The 15,272-nt window shown below is 38.7% G+C and overlaps 1 protein-coding gene across 5 annotated transcripts in view; it reads left to right on the top strand.

Moving 5' to 3' along the window:
- Atf7ip (activating transcription factor 7 interacting protein) overlaps window positions 1-15,272 on the top strand; it is an 85,367-nt gene that overhangs the window by 30,066 nt on the left and 40,029 nt on the right. For 3 of the 5 annotated variants that reach the window (XM_051155490.1, XM_051155489.1, XM_051155488.1), the window contains exon 2: window positions 13,283-14,976. In XM_051155490.1, the coding sequence (XP_051011447.1) occupies window positions 13,290-14,976 (1,687 nt within the window). In that variant the 5' untranslated portion in view covers window positions 13,283-13,289. The remainder of the gene's footprint in view (window positions 1-13,282; window positions 14,977-15,272) is intronic. The other 2 variants (XM_051155492.1, XM_051155491.1) reach the window with 1 other exon arrangement.

The raw sequence follows: 15,272 nt of genomic DNA on the forward strand, positions 1-15,272 counted from the left end.
TCAAAATGATCCACCTGCCTCTGCCTCCTGAGTGCTGAGATAAAAGGCGTGTGCCTGGCCCTAAGTCTGTTCTTTTGAAGGATGAAAACTGTCTATTTGTAATTGTTTGTTTGGGTGTGGGTGCTGTCAGAGGCTAGACTAGGCCATGGAGCCTCTGGAGCTGGAGTCACAAATTGCTGTACATTTTCTGATATGGATGTTGGGGAATGAACATGGGTTCTCTGAAAAGAAGCAAATGCTCTTAACTACTGAACCATCTCTTTAACCTCTAAAGTCCTTTGATAGTTAGGATTAAACACTATAATACAGACATGAAGGCTAGAGTGCTATTCCTAAATTTGGTGGTCATGCATGTAGAAAAAAACTCATTATAATACATACTGTATGACTGTATTTCCTATATGCACACATGTGCAATATAACCCAATTACAATATTACTTTTTATTACCACTATTTATTTTATATGCTTAATGACATTATTTCTTTATAGTGTCTTAAAAAGCGTTTGGTGCATGCCTTTAATCCCAGCACTCAGGAGGCAGAGGCAGGCTGATCTCCAATGGGTTCGAGGCCAACCTGGTCTATGGAGCAAGTTCCATAATAGTCAGGGATACACAGAGAAATCCTGTCTTGGAAAACCAAACCAAACCAACCAAAACCCAAAAAATGTTCAGTAATTTTAAGGGAACTTATATTTGCCGGTTTCAGTTGTTGTCTGGGAGGCTTACTGCCTGTCTGTTAACCTAGACCTAGTCCTAGAAGCTTTTAGCTTCTGTAGATTCTAACCTAGGCCTGGGACATTTTCAGCCTCTGAAACTTACTGCTTAATGAGCTCACTCTTTCTTGTTCTTACTGAGCTCTGGGCTGGCTGGTTCAACTCAGCTGTTCTGGCTCAAACTCCTCCCAGCTGATTTATTCTATCTGGCTTCTCTCTTGGCCTCTGGATTGCTCTGCTTGGCCTCAAACTAACTCAGCACTCTGCTCTAACCTCCTGGCTCCTCATTCTCTGACTTCGCCTGAGCCTGCTCTTTGCAACTGGCCTTGCTATTACTGTCCTGGTAAAACCATCTCCTCCTCCTCTCTACATTGCCCATTAAGTTGCTCCCCTTTCCTTTCTCTTCTCGTGAGAGTTGGACTTATCCTATTCTGTCATCTTTCTCTGATTCTGCCACTCAGTTAGACATCACTCTCAAACATGGGTGCTTCCTTCTATAAACTAACTTTGCCTTCATTGTTGGGGATTAAAGGCATGCACCATCATGCCTAGACCTAAGCTTTTCTTTACATGAAACTTGCTGTATACCAAGCGGGCCTTGAACTCAGGTCTGCTTGCCTCTATCACCTGGATTAAAGGCATGTTTATATTTCAGTTGATTCACACAGACCTAGAAGGTCTTTGGATGTGATCACTTGCCAGAGCAGCCATGTTCTGAATAATTTTAATTCTTCTACAAGTAGTAATATACCGTATGGAGCTAGTTATTGTGGTGTGTGCTTTTAATCCCTGTACTAGGAGATGGAGGCAGGAAGACCCAGGAATTCAAGGTCATCATAGTGAGTTCAAGGCCACCCTAGGCCTACACAAGACCCTGTCTCAAAAGAATCCAAGATGGTGGTGGTGGTGGTGGTGGTGGTGGTGATGATGATGATGATGATGGTGATGATGATGATGATGACGACGACGACAACATATTTGGTGAATAATAGTGAATAATTGTAGTTCTTTTGGGGTAGAATTTATTAAAAGCTTTTGTTAAGATTTCTAATCCCCTGATTTTAGTCAGGAAATCTTTAATATTTACATTCTGGTTTGTGTAGAGAAATTTTAATCCAGCCATATGGCTGTTCCGGCAAAGGATCACACCCAAAGTGCTTCTAGGTCTGTGTGGAACACAGACATGCCCTTAGTACACCTTTTAATCCCAAACAATTGAAATAAGATTAGTTTATAGAAGGAAGCAGCGTGTTTGAGAGTGACCTCTAACTGCAAGGCAGACAAAATGATGAACCAGAGAAAGGTATGACAGAATTAATCAGAGATAGGATATGTCCAGCTCTCACAAGAACAAGACAGGAAGGAGAGGCTACTTAAGATCAGTGCAGGGAGTTTTTAACCTAGAGTTGATTACTGGGACAGTTTTACAGAATTGTTGCAGAGAGAACAGCTAGACACAGGTAAAGACAGAATGAGCCAGGGAATGAGAAGGAGCCAGAAGATGAAAACATGTTGCCAGAATTAGTTTGAGGCCAGGCGGAGCAATTCATTCAGAAGCTAAGAGAAGCTGGTTTGAAACAGTCAGGTTGGAGAGGAGTTTGGGCCAGAACAGCTGAGTTGAACCAGCCAGTGAGAGTTCAGAAAGAGCTAGAAAGCCTTGGGAACAGTTCTTATCTCTCCCCTCATATGAGGAAATAGCAACATTTTTTTTTTTTTTTTAAATTTATTTATTTATACAGTGTTGTGCCTGCAGGCTAGAAGAGGGCACCATATCTCATTATAGATGGTTGTGAGCCACCATGTGGTTACTGGGAATTGAACTCAGGACCTTTGGAAGAACAGCCGGTGCTCTTAACCTCTGAGCCATCTCGCCAGCCCCGGAAATAGCAACATTTTGTTGTTTGTTTTTTTTTTTTGTATTAAATTGGTCTTATGGTAGTGTATGTAGAAGCTATTTTCTTTTTTTTTTTTAAAGATTTATTTACTTATTACATATACAGTGTTCTGCCTGCTTGTACATCTGCAGGCCAGTAGAGGGCATCAGATCACATTATAGATGACTGTGAGCCACCATGTTGTTGCTGGGAATTGAACGTAGGACTTCTGGAAGAGCAACCAGTGCTCTTAACCGCTGAGCCATCGCCCTAGCATGAGGAGCTATTTTTTATGGCACTCAGATTCTATTAGTTTATGCAAAATTTACTTGAATCCTGTTATTTATAATTTTAAAATAGAGCTGAACTTATTTAATAATCATAATTAGTGGGCAGGTTTAGGTGGGTGCAGAAGGCAAGTGCTCAGTGGATTCTAAGGTGCTGGCTCATTGATAAGGTGACAATTTAGAGGAGATTGTCTAAAGTATAGTAAGTTTTGGTGCTGAATGGCAGTTTTGAGTTCTTGGATAGCTTTATGTTTCTCTTGTTCTTTCTTTTCTTTCTTTCTTTCTTTCTTTTTTTTTTTTTAAACATCTCAAATAGATTGTAGTAGCTGAACCTATAATGCTAAGCTTTTAATGAACATTTGCCAGGACCAACTAGATTGTACTCTTATACATTTTTGTTGGGAAAATTTTAGAATGGTAGAATAATTTTGTTTTTGTTGTTGTATGCTCACTGGAGATCATACTATATAAAAGTGTAACTATTCAATTAGTTGAACTGGGTAAAGATATGCAATTACAGGTAGGACTGGTTAGAAGAGTAGTGGTAAAATAATTCTAGTAGATCTACAAGGAAGGATGATCAGCCATATGCTGTGTTAGGGAAGAGGAAACAGTGGCGCAGACAGGCATTTGAGGTGTTACCAGAACCTGGGTCAGGGTGATGCGCCTGTTGTGCTGCTGGACCTCTGTGCTCAGGAGCCGCAGCTGCAGAACACTTGCTTTTCAGCAGGCACTTAGTTCTGTGAGGTTTTAGAAGGAAGAGAGGCAAGAGAATGGATTATTGATCTGAGCTGACCTGGGGATTATGGGAGCTTTTCCTCCGTGTTTCAGCTGCTACATCAGTTGTCTTACGGTTCCGTGATCATGCATTTCCTCACAGCTTCAGCTAGACACTGCTCGAGTATTTTAGAATAATGCCTCAGATTCCATGCTTATTCGGTTTTCTCAAAGTAAAACTGACCAAGTATAATAAAGAAAAGATGTGAAAAAGAAGCTTACTACTACAGTGAAAGAAAATCAAAATACCAGTGCTAGAGAGATGGCTCAGAGGTTAAGAAAACGCAGTGTTTGCTCTTTCAAAGGTCCTGAGTTCAAGTCCCAGCAACCACATGGTGCCTCACAACCATCTATAATGAGATCTGATGCCTTCTTCTGGCCTGCAGGCGTACATGCAGGCAAAACACTGTATAATTAATAAATAAATAAATCTTAGAAGAAAAGGAAAGAAAATAGAAATACCAAGGATTGTAAATAAAGTCATAATACTAATCTAAATTTATCAAAGAAAATTTCCCAATACTAGTGCTTTAATAACAAAATTTAATCACAAGCAAGGAAAAAAACTCTAATTAATTGTAGCTCATAGGTTAATTCATACTGCTTTCTTTTGTCATGATGATAGTAGTTTATTTGCTCATAATCTGTGTATATACAACATTTAAGATTTTGTTTTAATCCTTTTTATTAAGATATAAATATAGTTAGAGTCTGTATATCCAATGAATAAGAATAGAACATTAAGAAAATTAATCGTTACTTTTTATGTAAAGTGTTTAAAATGAGAATGATAAAAAAAATGAGAATGATTATATGGTAGATGATGAAACTCCATTTTTAGCCACTGTATTTTTAGAAGGTGGATTTAACCTTCATCATCTGTTTCATGGAGCTTTTATTATTTAAAATGGTCTGTGTTTGATTCTCATCACCACAAGAATGAAACCAGAAACAAAAGAAAAACACGGAAGACAAGTGCTTGTTTTAGTAAGGACCCAACTCCTCAACTAGCCTTTGATTTCAGCAGCTGTCATTTAAGTTAAAGTGAAATGCAGGTGTTGGCTTTGCTTATTGTTTCATGCCCATTATCTTCTGCCACCTCCAACCTCGATGCCAGCATTCAGACCTAGAGCTATGTGCATGATTCGCGAGCCTTCCTAATTTTGAGCTAAATCCCTGCCTTTGTATTTTTCTTTCACAGCTCTTACATTAGACTGTAAATTGTTACTTTTAGAAGTGAAAATTCTTTCTATATTAAATTGTATTATACAGAAAAAAGGCACATGCATGCTAAAGTCATTAGATTATATTCAGAGTAAAGAGCAATTGAAGATTTTGTTTGTTCTGTTTTTTGATATTTGAGACAGAGTTTTTGTGTTGTCCTGACTGTTCTGGAATTTGCTCTGTAGACCAGGCTGACAACCCAAGAAAAAATTTAAATTATGGACATTTAACATCTCCACACTACTAGGAGCCAATTGAAAAATCAGAAATGAAAATTTTGTAGAGATTACTTATGTTCAAAAAAATTTTTTTGATGTGAACAGTAAGACAAAAATTTCCCTCAGTGATAGTGATTAACTTTTGATAAAATAATTGTTGATGTCTAGTATGTATAGGATATACTGTCATTGGAAGTTTATGTTTTAAAATTGAATAAAGCAAATCTTTATCTAAAGGTCTGCTTTGAGTTTTTGGTTTTAGTACACAACAAACAGGCTTTTAAAAATCAACAAACCACATCCTCAAATAATCACACAAAAAGTGCTAGAAAGCTGTGGGTTTTTTTTTTTTTTCTTCAGATATTAAGGTTTTTCCTTCTTTTGAAAGTGTAAAATTTATTAAACCTATGACTCAAGTGCCTTATTGTTCTGGAAAAGGGAAAACAAATATGTTAACGCACACAAGTATGTTAACGCACACACACATTATGCACACAGACAATAGAATGTTATATCACAGTGATTGGTTTATTTAATGTAGCATGCATTTTTCTGTAATTGGTATCTAATAAAGGTGTCAGATTAATGTTACGTGCTAATAATGCAAAACACTTTCTCTCCAAGAAAATAATTGATTTCAGCTAGGAAGTTGTGTTCCTAGGTTCACGTTTGTTCTAGGAGTCATAGTTGCATATTGTTTCTATTTTGGGGCTGTTGCCAGGTAGATTTAAATTTTCTCCTCTTATGGTTGCCCAAATTCTAACTTCCTGATTGGTTACATGACCTTACTTTCATTAGCCAACCACAGTGACTATGCAAATTGTACTTCAGCTTCTGTTTCAGTCAAAGAACTGATAAGATGGCTGCAAGGGGCTCCTTTGGGGTATGTTTATTTTTTCAAAGAGGGTTTCTATCATTATCTAGTAATAAGTGTAGGTTTCTCTTAAAGGGATATTTTATTTTTGAAATAGGAAATCACACTCCATGTAAACTTCTATAAGACTGAAAAATGCCTCTTGTTAGATTTTATTTTAATGGTGTTGTACTTTGATACTTAGACACTGTGTAAGTGGTATATTTTATTACTTAAGTGTAAGTGTGTGAGTATCTAACTTAGAAGCTGCTAGAATGTTCTAGATTAGTACCTTTGCTTTCTAAAAGAACAGATTTTTTAATTTAAAAATATTATAGGTGTCAGTTACATGTATGTAGCATACTATTCTTTAGTCAGTATTATATGCCCTAAACACTCACACACATTCTCTCTCTCTCTCTCTCTCTCTCTCTCTCTCTCTCTCTCTCTGTGTGTGTGTGTGTGTGTGTGTGTGTGTATTATATATATATATATATATATATATATATATATTCATTATTATACTATTAGGGCACTCCAGTTGTCGTTATTTTGCGAATGGCTTCATCCTGGCATTGACATTTAAGATGTTTTCTGGTATAAAAGTTTTAAATTTCTCAAGTATGCCTTATACTAAAAATCTTATACTAAGAATATGACGAGGTATGCATGCTAAAGGGCTTTGTTTAACAATATTAATGTAGAATTAGATCTGAATAATGTTTATTTTTAAAATGATACCTTAAATGATGGCAGAAATAGTAAATGGAAGCAAGATACTTTAGACTGCTGGTAATGTGGTAAAGCCATAACCTCAGGACATTGAAAATGCATCTCATGAAACTTGCCAGGGTGAGTTACAAGATAGGTTTTGATTAGGCTCAGAAAACATTTGCTTCCTTTCAGACTCTGGCTGTCCTGGTAGAGGTAGTTGATTGCATTGTCCACAGTAGGAGAAGAGTGTTAGACCATAATCCCCAATGCTGCTTGCTTTGTTCTTTTACTTATAGTGTGTTTAATGCATTGAGATAAACATGTTATTGACTCTTGTCCTATTTAGGATAAGAGTAAGAGTCTTGTCTTCTTTTAGTATGTAGAGAAAATGGTGGTAATAATTTACATGTAGTGCCTTTCTCAAAAGCAAAAATCACACCAAATACTTAATCACCTGGAAATTAGAACACCCTAAAGTAAAGTATGAACTAACACTCAGTTTCTTGGTAATCCTCCCCAACCCCCAAGTGTGTGTGTGTGTGTGTGTGTGTGTGAATGTGTGTGTGTGTGTAAGCAAACATACATACAAACATATAACAAATAAATTTTAGGGAAAAAACTATTGAGAATGTTAATTCATATTTACTTCATTTTAAGGATAATATATATACAGTCACACACATATATACATACGTATACATATACATACAAATGTTCAGATATATGTGTGCCTGGTGCCCAGGGAGGCCCGAAGAGGGTGTTGGATCCTCTGGGACTGGAGTTACAGAAAATTGTGAACCACCACGGTGGTGGGTGCTGGGAATTGAACCTGGTTTGAAGAGCAACCAATGCATTCAACCACTGAGCTATCTCTCAGCCCTGTGTGTTTGTTTTTTAATTTCAAAAGTATGACCCAATAAAAGAGATGAAAGATAATAGATTTTAAACAAAACAAGGCATCATCTTATTTCTTAAGATAAATTTTTAAAAAGTTATGATATATACTAACTTGGATGATGTCAAAGTGATGATTCATTTATTGTTGGACTGACTGGTGTGACTCATGGGTAGTAAACAGTAGAAAGGGTGCTAGTAGGTATTGTATAGTTGATTTTCTTTACGGTCCTATTTTCATCCATAACTATGCAAATTCTTAAGCAGTGCAAACAAACCTTAGCGCTCTCAATGAGAAATGACGGTTTTGTGCAGATTTGTTTATGTACTTACTCGTTTATGTGTGCCTTGAAAGTCAGAGCACGATTTGTGGGAACTGGTCTCTCCTCCCACTCTGTGGGTCCCAGGACCTGAATTCAGGTCACTGTGATCAGGATCAGGTCATCATCATGACGACCAGACTCTTAGTGGCAAATGGGCTAGAAATCGTGGCTAATGAGTAAAATGATGTTTAGGAGTCACTTATTAATAGTCAGTCCTGTAAGTTGATTTTGTTAAGACATCCAAGGAAAAAAAACTTGAATAAAAGATATTTTCATGTGCTGTAGAGATGGCTTAGTGGTTAAGAGCACTGAGTTCAGTTCCCAGCAGACTCAATTTAGGCTCCAGGGCATCTGATGCCCTCTCTGGCTGTTGATGGCACTTGCACACATGTGGCAACATACACATAATTAAAACCAAAAATAAATCCTAAAACACCCATGAGTTTCAGCATCTAGTTACTCAGAAAATTATGAATCATGTTGTCACAGCATGAACTTGAGAGAAGTGTTTATCACGAGTACTGCGTTCACCTACGTGATTGTGCTTCACATTCTAAGTTTTGTGTGTGTTTTATTTTTATGCATCCTTATATTAGAAAATATTTGAATTAGCATGGTGGTTATGTGTGTGTGTTTTGAATCAATAATCTTAGTGTTTATGAGTATTTTTAGAAGACAATAAGGACCCCAGTTTAAATAAGGTGGAAACGTAACCAAGCAGTACTACAGATACCAGTTACTAAAATAAAGCATTTGAGTTAGTTTCCGTTTTATTGTTTCCCTTGACTTTTCACAGCGTCTGTAGTTCTTAGAGCACTTGCCCTCATCTGCTTCCCTTGTTGCTGGGTCAGGTTTGTGATTCTTCTCTCTGATTGGCTTTAGGCAGCTAAGACATTGAGCCAATCAGAGTGAATTTCAGGTCGTTCCCACCCCCCCCACCCCGTCTCCCCAGCCCCCAGGACTGAATGAAGCACTGAAGCAGCTGTTGATTTATTTCTCTTATGTGGAGATTATATAAACTAAAATTATAGCTGCAGCAAGCTCCCTCTTGGGTATGTTTAAAAAATTGCAAGGTTCACCTGTAACAAAGGGGGAAGAAAATTATGATTAGTTTAAAATTTTGTTGACTAGGAAAAGCTAATAGATACTGAATTTAAGGGGAAAAAGAAACTCTGATCATAGATTTTTTTTTTTTTTGTAGTTTTAAATACTTAATAAAAACCCTGTAAAGTTACCTTATAATCCACACATTTTATTGCTTTAAAAGCAGAGCTTATGTAGTCTTTTTGTAACCTACTGTGAAAGGCAGTTAATTGTGCTTATTCTGGTAATTATATTTTTATCACCTACATCACCAAGAATCAGACATTTTGATTTTGTTATGTGAATTAAGCTGAGTCAGTTCCATGCAGTAGACAACACAGCACTTTGCCATCCTGTCCATAGTCCAGAATAATGTTGAATTTTGGGTTTGGAAACCAGTAGTAACGGTAGGTAAAAAGGTAGGAGAAATGTCCTTAATTATTTGCATTTAATATTTTGGTGGGTTTTATTTATAAATGTTTTTACAAATGTAAGAACTCCTAATCTTCTAAAATAAAATATATTTGAATTCTGTAGGTTCTAACTCATTGTGTAGAAAGGGTATTTTTATGTATTTTCCCTGTTTAACTGATTCCTCAGATAGGAAGTTGTATTTTAGGAACATTTAAGAACATTGATTACAGCAAGATAAAGTAGCATAAAAGGTATAAATGTGACCCACTTATTTATGTGTACTGTATATTTAATACGTATCATGGATTTAAGACATGAAATCTGTGCTCTAGATTATTTCTGACAAATAACCACATTGCAGTATTTCAGATCCGGGTTTTGTTAGCTATGCTTCTCTGACCTTATTGTCTGTCTCCTGTTGCTGGGCAGGAAATAGAAAGCTGGCTGCTGATTGGCTGAGTTTGTAGCTCTTGAACAGCCACTTAAATTCTTGAGTTTTTTCAGCAGGGAGATTATAAGCTAAGACAAACAGCTTCCCTTTGTTTCATGGCTGTGATCTCTTGGTGTAAAGAAAGTGAAAGTAGTCGGTGTAGGGGTGGGGAGTTCAGATCAGCAACAACAACATCAAAAAGATTTTCATTTAAAGAGACTCATTGGTCTTCCCTTAAGAAGAATTTATCAAAAAATTGAAAAAAAAAATATAAGCCATAGAAACACATTCCAGGTAACACACCTCTCTCTCTCTCTCTCTGGTTATTAGCATACAGATTTCTTAAAAATGTTGATAATTCACCAGAGTTTTTGGATCTGAATATGTAAAGTCAGGACTTAAAATAGTCTATCTTTTAGCTTTTCTTTTTCATTACAAAAGTGTTTCCATGAGAATTAATTCATTACATTATTAGTTACTTCTAGATAGAGCAGACATTTTCTGCTGTACAGTAGAAATGCACTTTCTGTAAAGCAGGGTGCAGTAGTGTGAAAGCTCTGTGACTCTAGTGCTGCTGCCTTTAAAGGGAGCAGTCATTTTACTGAGTACATAGATGAGTGGCGTCTGAGGCCCAGGTGACGGCGCTTAAGTGGTCTTCAGGAACACCTTCTGGTAATACAATCTTGGAGACTTGTTGGCAGGTTACATGTGCTGCTCTAACGCATATTTTCCTCATGAGCTTTGCTTATGCAAAATAGATTTCTCAAAGCAAATTGCTGATTGGTTTGCACAGATTTGGCTGAACCAGTATGAATTGGTTGTTCATTCTACTTCCTTATTGCTTTGTCTGTTTTGTTTTTTTTTTTGTTATATTTAGAACCTATAAAAATGTGGTGAGTGGCTGTAGTGTGCTCCCTTGTGGGTAAGGAAGGTAGTGAGCCTGTTGTCACAGCAGTGCTTTAGGCTGTTACTGAACTGAATGGCTTTGCTGCAAAACCCAACTTGACTTGGATTATATTTATTTTTATTAAATGTTGCTGGGTAGAGTATAATAATAATTGTTTACAGTGGATCACTGGGTTTTCTAATTCTCTCTTACACACTTACAAAATCTTGGTTATTTAAGAGAAATTTGTCTCAGACTCTGAAAGTTATGCCTAAAAACAATGGATATATATATATGCTAAAAAGGATAATAATGCTGTGTGTTTGTGTGTGCACGTGTTTGTGCATGCACACGCACATGCTCGAACAGAGCCTCACTCTGTAGCCCAAGTTGGATAGGAGCTGACTCTGTAGCTCAGGCTAGCCACAGACTTGGGAGGATCCTCCTGCCTTAGCCTCCCAAGTACTAGGATTATCAGTGTATTCTACATTGCCTGGCTTAAATGCTTAAATTAATTAGTTAATGTTGTTAATCAATCACATCTAGTTTAATTCTCAACAAAACTTGTGTTGGTAGAAAGAGGCAGCCTGTCTCACTTGCAGTGCAGTACCTGGGAGAAGTGGCATTCAAACTTACAGCCCTCAGCACGATTCATTTCTTATATACATTATGGAGATATGAGGCTGGCCTCAGACTCAGGGAACCACCTGCCTCTGCCTCCCAAGTGCTGGGATTAAAGGCCTGCATCACCACACTCTGCTTTAATTTTATATAAATAATGATAACCATTTGTTATATAGAATTTCTGAAAATGGATATATCAAAGTCTAAAGGAATGTCACTTCAGTATTTGAACAGATTTAAAAGATTATCAAGCGACATTTACTCTTTATAGTCAGCAAAGTGAGTGCCAGGCTTGTGTTGTCTCGGATATGCTTCATTGGTAGAGCACTGATTAGCCTGCATCAGAAAGCCTTCCTTGGTTTATCTCCTGCGCCAAAAAGTAGGTCAAAGAGGTTTATCTTCAGCTGGGCATTGGTGGCGTAAGCCTTTAATCCCAGCACTTGGGAGACAGAGGCAGGTGGATTGCTGAGAGAGAGAGAGAGAGAGAGAGAGAGAGAGAGAGAGAGAGAGAGGGAGGGGGAGAGAGAGAGAGAGAGGGAGGGGGAGAGAGAGAGAGCGCATGCACGTACACATCCACATGTGTTTTATTCTATTATAGTTGACCCCTCTCTTCTTCCCTCCTTTCTCCCCTGCTCTCTTTTCTGACCTCCCCCTAGCTACTGGCTTTTGTGTATATCTTATGGAGGATGAAATTGAATTGAAAATTCATGATTAAACTTGAACCACAAGGAAAAAGATGGCGCAGTGGTTAGTCTCAGTTGTCACTTGAAGGGATCTAGAATCATCTGAGAGGTGAGCCTCTTGGGTCTACCTTGATTGTAGTGTAAGTGGCTCCATTCCCTGGGCTGGGTCCTAGTCTGAATAAATAGGAGAAAGTAAAGTGTGCACCAGAATTCATCTTTGCTTTCTGATTGCGGATGCAGTGTGTCCAGGCACATCAACTCCTTGCTACCCTGACCTCATATGGACTGGATTCTTGGACTGTGTTTCAGAGCAAATCCTTTCTCCCCAAGTTGACTTGGTCATAGTATTTTATCACTGCCACCTAAAAAGTAGCTTATCTGATGCAAATTAAACCTATTCAAAAAGTCAAAGATAAGATATTTGAGGAGAAACCAGCAAAACTACAAAACAGATGCAAAAACAGAGGCATAAACTGAGAAAAGTTCATTCTTTGGGAAACAGATAGATTTGATAGGACTCGAGCAAAATTGACTAAGAAGGAGAACACATTTCAGTACACGTATTTTCACTCTTTGACACTTACTGAGGAATAACAACATATGATTCATTCATAAAACCGTACAATGATAATGAGTTTTCAGTAGATTCACAGTTGTGTAGCTATCACCACAGTGAGTGGTAAAACATATTTATGGTTTTATAGAAGAATTATGTACTCTTTAGCAGTCATTTTTACTTTTTCCAAACCTATAAACCAAGCTGGACCAATGGCTCAGCGGTTAAGCGCTCTTGCTGCTCCTGACATGGCTCAGGCTGGGTCCCCAGCACCCCACCTGCTTGCTTCATTGCATCGTCATGCTCCTGAAGCTTCTCTGTTGTTTTGTTTGGTGTTGGGGACAGGGTTTTACTGTTTGGCCTTGGCTGGAGTGGAGTAACTTTATAGACCAGGCTGGCCGCAAACTCACAGCAATCCATCTGCCTCTGCCTCCCTGAGTGCTGCTTCTCTGGAGTTTTAACTCCTGTGTTGAGAATAAAGGCTAGCTAGCTTCTTTCCCTGTTGATTCGCCTAACAGCTGATGTTCTGGTATGCACTGTTCTGTCTGCACCTTTATATTATGTAACTCTAGCAAATATGAAAACAAAGACTTGTAAGGATTTAATTTTTTATTTGCCATTGTTTTAAATTTATATGATCTAAATGGTTCACTTTAATTTTCAGTAAACCTGTAATTAAATGACTTTTGTCTTAGTTATTAAAATTCTTTTCTTTTTATTTTAAAGATTCAAGATGGATAGTATAGAAGAACCTCAGAAAAAAGTCTTCAAGGCTCGAAAAACAATGAGAGTAAGTGACCGCCAGCAGCTTGACGCTGTGTACAAAGTCAAAGAGGAGCTGCTGAAAACCGACGGGAAGCTTTTAAATGGGAGCCATGAAAATGGAGAGTTGGATCCCACTTCACCTTTGGAAAATACAGACTATAGTCAAGATAGAGAAGAAGTGAATGGTGTTGAAGGGATTTGTTTGGAGTCTGAAGAAAGTAAACCGGAATGGAAAGAAACACCTTGTATCCCCAATGCTAGTGTAAAAGTCAAGCAAGAGGAGGATTCAGATAGTGAATCTTTGTCTCCTAGTGTCACTTCTGAGCTTGCTTCTAAACTAACCACTGAACCAGCTTCTAGCACCCCAGCGTCTGGTACCCCAGCTTCTGGTACCCTAGCTTCAGGTACCCCAGCGTCTGGTACCCCAGCTTCTGGTACCCTAGCTTCTAGTACCCCAGCCTCAGGTACCCCAGCCTCTGGTGATCTGGCTCCTGGAGTACCAGCTGCTGATGATTCTGCCTGTGAGGAGCTCCCCTCCAGTGACCCCTCCCCCACGGCCTCCTCCTCGCGTGATCCCAGCTGTAGTGATCCCACCTGTAATGACCCCACCTCTGGAGATACTGCTTCTGAAGAGCCTGCCTCTGATGATTCCACCTCTGGTGAACCTGTGTCTGAAGACCCAGCTTCAGGTGCACCAGCTGTAAGTGAACCAGCTGCGGATGAACCAGCTTTAGATGAAGCAGCTGCAGATGGAGCAGCTACAGATGGAGCAGCTACAGATGGAGCAGCTGTGGGTGCACTGGCATCTTGTGAACTGGCCTCTGGGGATGCAGCTGCTGATAACTGCGCCACTTGTGATGTTTCGCCTTCTGATGATCAGCCTTCTAGTGATGAACCCTTTGGTGGTCCTGCCTGTAGCCAGCTGGCTTCTGGTGAGCTGACTGCTGAATCAGCCACTGACACTTTTAAACCAAGTGCAGTTCCAGTTTGTGAACCAGGTCCTGACACTGACAAGACAGAGCAGAGTAGCACTAACAATGATGATTGCTCAGAAAAAAATGAAGACGGTGAAAACTTAGACCAAATTCAAAATAAAGCCTCATTTGATAAGGAGAATAAAACTAACAGTAGTGTTGATGAGAAGGAAGAAACTCTAGAAACACATAGTGCAATGATTTGTTCTGATCTACCTCCAGAAAATGTGCAGCAGATAGAGGAAGAGCCTGCTGCTGAGCCTGTTCCTGGAGAAGACGCCATCTCCAGCAGTATGGAAGTTGACCACAGCGACAAGGATGAGCACGACAGTCCTACAGAGGCTGGAGAAGCTGTCGGGGAAAGTGCCACGGAAGACAGCAAGGAGGAGGCTGCCTTAGGCAGCACGGATTCGATGGAGACAGATGAGATCATTCCTATTTTAGAAAAACTTGCACCCACTGAAGATGAACTCACTTGCTTTTCAAAAACTTCTCTCCTTCCGGTTGAAACAAGTCAAGATTTGGAAGATAAGATGGAGGGTTCTTTTGGCTCGCCGTCGAAACAAGAAAGTAGTGAGAATTTGCCGAAAGAAGCCTTTTTAGTCCTCTCTGATGAAGAGGATATTTCATGTGAAAAAGATGAGCCTGAAGTTATATCACAGAATAAGATGAACTCTCCAGGTTAGCTGATTAATGGTTTTTATTTGCTTTATTGAACTGTTTAATAGAACATGCTCAGTAATGTCAATATTAGTATTCCTTGAGTCTGATTTTATAGAAAGGCAGCTAGGTCTGGTGGCACAAGGAGAGAAGAGGGAGGACCTAGCAGAGGGAGGACCTTGCAGAGGGAGGACCTCAGAGTTCAACGTCAACTTTGGCTACATAAAGAGTTTGAGGCTAGCCTACACTACATGAGACCCTATCTCAAACCATTAGTAAAACAAGTAGGAAAAAATCCTACTTTTACAAAAATAGAA

This window comes from Acomys russatus, chromosome 13 (genome assembly GCF_903995435.1).
Source record: "Acomys russatus chromosome 13, mAcoRus1.1, whole genome shotgun sequence".
Lineage (NCBI taxonomy): Eukaryota > Metazoa > Chordata > Mammalia > Rodentia > Muridae > Acomys > Acomys russatus.